Raw genomic sequence first — 7,729 nt, 5'->3', positions numbered from 1 at the left:
ATCCAAAGAGCACCATGTCATGGGACCTTCAAAAATTCTCATCTTTATATTAAGGAGTCACTATCAATTATCAAATAATAACAGTGTACAAAGTAACATAAACTAGTATAGTATGAATTTACCTTTCTAGCTGTGTGTATGTGTGCATGCATTTGTGTGTGTTATCAGTGCTGAGAGAATCAGAGGGTCTTGTTCCACAGTCCAAGATGATTCTGGCTGCTCTACGACACGTAACTCCCAAGAGGTACAGCAAACTGCTTAATTAATATTTTTTATATTATTTCCATAGCTATTGTAGTATTAGTAGGCCCATTATTTCTCTGTAACCACCTAAACCTTTGACTTTCCAACTAAATGCTATAAAATATATACACGTGTTTGACCTGGTTTCCTAAAGGTTAGCCCGAAGGGTATTTGTGTTTTTAAAAATCTCTGCTGATGTACAGGTAGGTCAGTGTTCAAATGATTCTCTTCCTGATTCTGTACAGCCGGGGAAGTCCAAAGCACAGTTTGTTAGAGTGAACCAGCTCGAGGACACACAGGCGGTGCGTGCAGTAGCCTTCCATCCCTCTGGAGCACTCTATGCTGTCGGCTCCAACTCCAAAACCCTGAGAGTCTGTGGCTACCCAGAAGCCCTGACCACCAGGTAGAAGCCATTTACAGGCACCTACAAATCCAAACTATGAGATACTCTTACAAGATGATAGATTATTTATGTACTAGACACAGAAAATTAACCAGCCAAAAAGTGTTTCAACATAACTTGTGGTGGCAGCATGGGGTTTACTGTAGATGTGCATCCAAGTACATCGGGGATTTGTTCATCATCAAGGAAAAGGAGAAAGTGTTTTGTGTCTTCAATTTTATTTGCATGTTAAAGCAGAATGTTTGAACTTCAACAATATATTATATTCTGTTGAAGTTCTCTGTAAGAACAAATGAAGAGATACATGCTGAAGACATTTGACAAGAAGCACAAACAAAACACATTTTTGACCAAATAAAACTGCAAAATGTGGTATATAGTATAAAACATTTTATACATTTCTTAGTCTGCCTTTGTATTTTCTTGGCCCGTTCAGTGGTTCTGGTGCAGTCAAGCAGCCGGCGGTGCGCTTCAGGAGGAACAAACACCACAAGGGCTCAATCTACTGTGTAGCCTGGAGCCACTGTGGACAGCTGTTGGCTACTGGCTCCAATGATAAATATGTCAAAGTCTTGCCTTTCAATGCAGACAGCTGTAATGCCACAGGTATTATTCTTTGTGTTTTATTAGTGTCTAATGTGATATAGTAATGTTTTTCTCAGCCACTAACCTTGAACAGAAAGACCTATGTTTGAATAATCACTTCCTTTTCTTCAGAGGTAGAAAAATGCTCATAGGCATCATGAGCAGTTTCTAAAAGAATAATTGAGATACTCTCTGGACATTGAGGTAATGGTATTGTTTCCACCCCAAATGTGTGCCTCTCATTCAGGCCCAGACCTGGAGTTCAGCATGCATGATGGTACCATCAGGGACCTGGCCTTCATGGAGGGCCCTGAGAGTGGAGGATCCATCTTGATCAGTGCCGGGGCCGGAGACTGTAACATCTACACAACAGACTGTCAGAGAGGACAAGGCCTTCACGCCCTGAGTGGACACACTGGTACGTTAGCCACAGCTCTTCGCCTTTTGAAAGAGGAAATATTCAGGTTTTTAAATCAGTTTGCAGACATGGTGAATCATCTACATAGATACGTAGATCTTTTAAGGATATTTATTATTATTATTTTAGTTGTTCCCTAAGGAGAAACAAACAACAAGGTAACAAGGTAAAGATACAGTGTTTTAGACGTCAGCATTTGGTTTAAACAGGTCACATTCTGACTCTGTACACGTGGGGAGGGTGGATGATCGCCTCTGGCTCCCAGGATAAGACCGTGCGGTTCTGGGACCTGCGGGTGCCAAGCTGCGTCCGGGTGGTGGGCACAACTCTGCACGGCTCAGGTGAGTTGCATCATTTCTCTCTTTAAGGTGGATTCTTGTGGCTGTAAAATGACTACCACACTGCTACGGGGCAGTGTAGTATCCCAGTTGGCCCACGAGAAGGCACTAATGCTTCCTGAAGATTTCTGGAACACGGCACAGCTGCCAGGAACTGAACATATTGCAAATTAGACACTTCCGATCAGTCAAAATTAATGTCATTTTCCCATAGATAAAAAACAAAACAAAAAACTAAACAGAGTAGCAGAGGGTGCTCATTGAAATAAACAAATGCCTAATTCTGTTGTTTTTCAGTGTAAATCTTGTTAAAGACACAACTAATAGTAGGCAGTCCATTTTAAGCTGCAGCTCCATCGTACTCATTACCACTCTGTCTCACGCAGGAAGTGCAGTTGCTTCGGTGGCAGTGGATCCCAGCGGCCGCCTGCTGGCCACGGGTCAGGAGGACAGTACCTGCATGTTGTATGACATCAAAGGAGGCCGCATAGTCCAGACGTACCGGCCCCACAGCAGTGACATCCGCTCGGTGCGCTTCTCACCTGGAGCCCATCATCTCCTCACCGGCTCTTATGACAACAAAATCATCATCAGTGACCTGCAAGGTAGGAAGGCCTACACGGGGAGAGAGAAAAGCTTAACATGTTGTGTACAGTATGTGTAACAAAAGACACATACTGTACACATAGGGTTAAAGATGAATCATTTGAATTCCATTTTAGATATAAAATCTGCATGCATTAATCTGATCATTTGGCCACCATGTTAATGCAACACAATGCTGTCCGTGTCTGATGGTTAGATCCCACTGTTTTCCACTCCTGTGTGACGTTTTTCTTTTCTCCAACCCCAGGCGACTTAACAAAGCCCCTTCCTCAGACGGTGGCAGGGGAGCACTGGGACAAGGTGATCCAGTGTAGGTGGCACCCCCATGACCGGACCTTCATCTCCTCCTCTGCAGATCGAACTGTTGTCCTGTGGGCACCGGGCCCCTGAGCTATTCACTGGAGAAACAGGAAGCAGCAGGAAACAAGAACAACAACAGTGGCCGCACACCCTGTGTGTGTGTGGTGGTGTGTGTGTGTGTGTGTGTGGGTGTGTGTGTGTGTGTGTGTGTGTGTGTGTGTGTGTGTGTGTGTGTGTGTGTGTGTGTGTGTGTGTGTGTGTGTGTGTTGTTGTGGTGTGGTGTGTGGTTGTGTTGTGTGTGTGTGTGTGGTGTGTGTGTGTGGTGTGCAAATGCACATTCTAAAATGTGTGTATATGTGGTAAGGAAAAACAATAAAGGAAATAATAAAGAATATTTGCAAACGCTGTTGAAAGAGGAAACATGGAACTTTAGAGTTAAGTCTCTATTTAGAATTCATGTAAGGTCCAGTACCAATTTTGTGTGTGTCTGTGTGTGTTTGCTTAATACCTTTGGGCTTTTGTAGGTATAAAACATAAACATGAACTCTTGGGAGCCTACAAAGATGTAGTTGTCAAATATGTACTTTGAATATAGAGATAATTGATAACGCCTGTTCTGAAAGGCATGAGTAAGTTCCCTGCGAGCACACCTTCAAGGGTTTTTTTTTTTCACACAATGCCAAACTACCTTTTAATCAGCTTTAGTTAGAACATGGTACACACATGAAGGTCACTTTAGAAAGTATTTAGAGTTTGGTGCAACATAAAGCAGTTGCCGTCGCTCTAGTTTTTATAGGAAGCAGTGAGTTGGACTGTTCGTGTTGTGGAAAGAAGCCATGTTTGGTTATGCATATCATAATGTGCCTTTTAATAACATTTGTGGATGGTTTTGGATGTGTGAAAAGATTAAGAGATTATTTATTTATTTATTTATTTATCTGCAGCTTTATTTTGGTATTTACTCATATTCCTTGTCCTCTGTAAATTAAATTATTTTTATGTCACTGTAATGCAGAAAATGAATTGCCCATTGGTAGTGTTTTTTGGTTTTTTCGCTGTTACTATTGTGAGAGTTGTTAACGCTTATCACAAATGCTGAAGACAGGTTCGGCATTTTAGTGGCGACGAGACATTTTTTAAATGGGTCTCAAACCAAGAAATTCATTTTATTGCTGTGTTCAACACAAACTAATAGATACATTGCAACATGGGAATATGTAAATGTTTGTTCTGAAGTTTTAGAAACCTGTTTTTGTGAAATCTGGTATCAGCACATTTGATGTGGAAGTGCTCAGTGCAGGGTTAATTCAAAGGATGAGCACAGTAAAAACAAAGCTTACTGCAGTTGTAAAAAGTGATTGGGTGAGGAAAAATTGGGTAACGCTTTATTTGAGGGGATCTACATAAGAGTAACATGATACTGTCATGACACATGAACCCTAACCATAACTTGTCATGGCAAAACCAAATGATACTTACTAAAAGAAGCGTTATATGACTCGTTTGTGACAAAAACATGACACAATTGTGACAGTGTCATTTCACTCTTACGTGGATACCTTCAAGTAAAGTATAACTGAAATAAGAGTAGTTGTGGAAGAGCTCAATTAGCTGGTCATATCACATCATTTATATTAAACTGGATTTTATCACTGGATTTATATCCCCAAAACAAGTTTTTAAAACAAAATGATCAAAGAAATGACAGAAAATGTTAGCAGGCTAAAGCCGAGTCATTGGTATTGAGGCAAATTAAAGTGAGGAATGCTGCTGGACTGTCCAATGTGAAATGACAAATCCAGTCAACTCTTTAAATTTGATAAACACAGCTCTGATTTTATCTTCACTTTTACTGAGCACCTATGCATACACCTGAGGGATGTGAGAGAGAACAGGGTATTATGCACATATTTTACATTATCTGTTGCTCACAATAGCAAATTCTGTCATTTAAAACCTGTGCAGTTTAAATCAATGTTTTTGCACACAAATGTTTAATGATGGAACTGCCAAGAGGTCAGTGGGGCGCAAACTGTTAAAATAATCAGAAAGTGGCTGTCTAACACCACATGTTGTGCTTTCGAATGAATAATGGTATTTTTAAGTTACACTTTGGAGCTGTAAGTTAACTAATGGAATAAAGAAACAAAGTGTCATCACACTGCTCTTTATGGTGTGTGTTTTTTAGAATGCATAAGTGAAATTAAATAAAATTTAAAAAACATTCCCTGATATGTATGCAGCGTTCACAAACACAAATTTTCTGCTCGAGATAATTGCCAATGTTGCTTATGCATAGAAGGACTGTGAATGCATGGCTAAACTGTGGGGGTTGGGACATGCTCATTTCATTTTGGCAGAAGAAAATCTCATGATGCATTTACTGTAGGTGCCAGGTATTGATCAGCTAATTTGTGGAAAACGGAGAAAGAAATTGAAGATGAGAGGAATGAGAAGAAGTCATCCAGGACACAAAGAGATACACAAAGTGCAAGAGGTTAAAGAGACAAAGAGGTGATAGAAGGATGGAGGTAACTGTAGAGAAGAGCGTAAGGGGGGGATTTACCATCACTCACATGCTGCGCTCGATCATTCCCTCTTTTGTGCGGTGGACAATGAAAGCCAGGGGTACAGGGCTTAAAAAGGATACGCACACTGTCACAGCCAGCAACCCTGGAGAGACACCCGCCAACCAAGAGGTATCAGAGATAAAACCCTGGACTTACACAGAACCTGTTTTTTTTTTTTGTACTTTTAGGACTTCTTTCTTAGAAGGTTTAAAAGGCAAAATCCACAGCAAAGAAGCTGCTTTTGGAGAACAAGCGGACCTTCAAAGACCGGAGAGATGAAGTGTGGAGACCTCAGTCTAGGGAAAAGATCTTAACAGCTTACAAATTGGGCCTATGGAACCTGTTGTTTGTTCACGTTTCTTGACAAACACCAATATTGTCCGACACATTTGGGATTTAGATGAATAGGCCTTATTTGGATGTGAGTTTGGGAATGTGTATTTTATTTCTCAAGAGCTTCAGAGTACAGTAGTTTAAAACCAGTGTATGAATTCATTGGTTTGCTGGCTGTGTGACAGAGAGCTGACACTGCTGACAGTTCAGTTGCTCAGTATTGGAAGATTAGTTTGCAGTGCATAGAGGGGAATTAGTGATGAACAATGGCTTTGAACTGCCTGATAGGCAAGATTATTGTCACACAGCAGTTTGGGTCAAGTGCTTTGCTGGCTGTGACCAATATGACAGCTTCACTAAAGAATGACTCACTCTCTGGTCTAATGTGTGGCGAGCATGTACGAAAAGTTCATGTCAAATCTCTGGCTTTTACATTTGAAGAAAAATGCTGTATGATGATCTTTTGGGGGAAATGACTCTTGCTATTGTTTTTTAAAACTTTTGTAAACAATTTGTTTCTTCTTGGACATTTAGTTTTAGAGTGTGGTCAATCTTTTCTGCCTGCTCAGAAACTACAGAAAGCAATTAAATGTACATAAACCTGGCTCTCGCACCAATGTTTTGCTGATTTGGACCTATCACATTTCCAACAAATGTCTGATGTGCATACGGAGTGGATGGGAGAGAGGGTAGTATACTGGCATGCTTTGTTTTCTTGACCAGACATAGATTTGTATTAAGGATATTTTTAGCATTCAGGGCCTCCAGGAGTAAGTCAATGAGTATGACGTCTAAATTATGTACTGTAACCCCCCCCCCCTTTCTACCCTAACAGTTGCTGAATGTATAGGAGGAAAGTGCTTCCCCTGGCTTCTCCACGATGCTGTATACTTTAGCGGGAGGGGGCACGCTTTGCGGTGTGGCTGCCCTTGTGCTTCTCATTGTGTCTACGGCAACAGACTTCTGGATGCAGTATCGATACTCGGGTAGCTCAGCCAATCAGGGGCTTTGGAGGTTCTGCATTAACCACAAGTGCCATGCCCACACCATAACTGTAGGTGAGTACTTCAGAAGTGGCATTTGGACAAGAGGAATGAGACCTAAAGGTGCCTGAAGGTTAGAGAAGAAGGCCGTTCAATCCCCAGACCGACTGGACACATCTGGGTAGGGAAAAGTGGAAGAGCAGTGCCCCTCTTGATAAATTACTTTGAAATCACACACATTGACAGCAACCTACAAATGCTGGTCATTTCTCCAGGTCAAAGCATGTTACACCTGTTTAAAAAGTAGATAGATAGATGTACTAGTGACATGAATTAGCCTGTTTAAAGACTTGGCAACCTCATTTTGTTATTGATGGAACAAAGAGCGGATTAAGGAAAGACTCAGGTGACAATTTCCCACAGTAATAGTAATTTCGAGAATACTTTTCAACCAGTCAAAATGTCCCAACTGCATAGTACTGCAGAGGAACTCTGTTTTGTGAGGGTGGAATCCAGGCCTATGTATTAAGTATCTGTTGTCGTGTATGTGATCCTGACCTTTTTGTGTCCAGCCTTCTGGGATGCCACACGGGCATTCATGTTGCTGGCGGTGCTGAGCTGCTTCGCCGGCGTGGTGCTCGGCCTGAGCGCCTTCACTAACGGCACCAAGAACAGGAGGGTCCGTACAGGCGGCATCGCCCTGGTCCTGTCAGGTAACACACACAATTAGCATGTTCATCACATTATAAACCTGGTTGTTCTTTTTCAAGGAAGAGTGATTATACGATTGGATTGCAGAGTGGTTGCTGTTAAATTAACAGTCCGTTCCAAAAACATGTAGGCCTATATGGTTGCTATTTCCTTGAATCAGACTTGTTGACAGGTTATGGCCTATAGAATGGAGTTTCTTCCTTAAATCTATTCCAGGTCTACTCATTTTGATGTTTAAA

At 41.5% G+C, this 7,729-nt stretch overlaps 2 protein-coding genes across 2 annotated transcripts in view; both read left to right on the top strand.

Moving 5' to 3' along the window:
• LOC116695463 (WD repeat-containing protein 47) overlaps positions 1-5,049 on the top strand; it is a 13,292-nt gene extending 8,243 nt beyond the window's left edge. The window contains exons 10-16 of the mRNA XM_032525734.1: positions 169-244; positions 489-646; positions 1,083-1,252; positions 1,479-1,649; positions 1,859-1,990; positions 2,374-2,592; positions 2,841-5,049. Coding sequence (XP_032381625.1) covers positions 169-244; positions 489-646; positions 1,083-1,252; positions 1,479-1,649; positions 1,859-1,990; positions 2,374-2,592; positions 2,841-2,983 — 1,069 coding nt within the window. The 3' untranslated portion in view covers positions 2,984-5,049. The remainder of the gene's footprint in view (positions 1-168; positions 245-488; positions 647-1,082; positions 1,253-1,478; positions 1,650-1,858; positions 1,991-2,373; positions 2,593-2,840) is intronic.
• Positions 5,050-5,484: 435 nt separating this feature from the next.
• Positions 5,485-7,729, top strand: part of lim2.2 (lens intrinsic membrane protein 2.2) — a 3,547-nt gene continuing 1,302 nt past the window's right edge. The window contains exons 1-3 of the mRNA XM_032525752.1: positions 5,485-5,592; positions 6,632-6,854; positions 7,352-7,492. Of these exons, the coding sequence (XP_032381643.1) occupies positions 6,677-6,854; positions 7,352-7,492 (319 nt within the window). The 5' untranslated portion in view covers positions 5,485-5,592; positions 6,632-6,676. The remainder of the gene's footprint in view (positions 5,593-6,631; positions 6,855-7,351; positions 7,493-7,729) is intronic.

This window comes from Etheostoma spectabile, chromosome 9, assembly GCF_008692095.1.
Source record: "Etheostoma spectabile isolate EspeVRDwgs_2016 chromosome 9, UIUC_Espe_1.0, whole genome shotgun sequence".
Classification (NCBI taxonomy): domain Eukaryota; kingdom Metazoa; phylum Chordata; class Actinopteri; order Perciformes; family Percidae; genus Etheostoma; species Etheostoma spectabile.
This window is presented reverse-complemented; position numbering and strand designations above follow the sequence as displayed.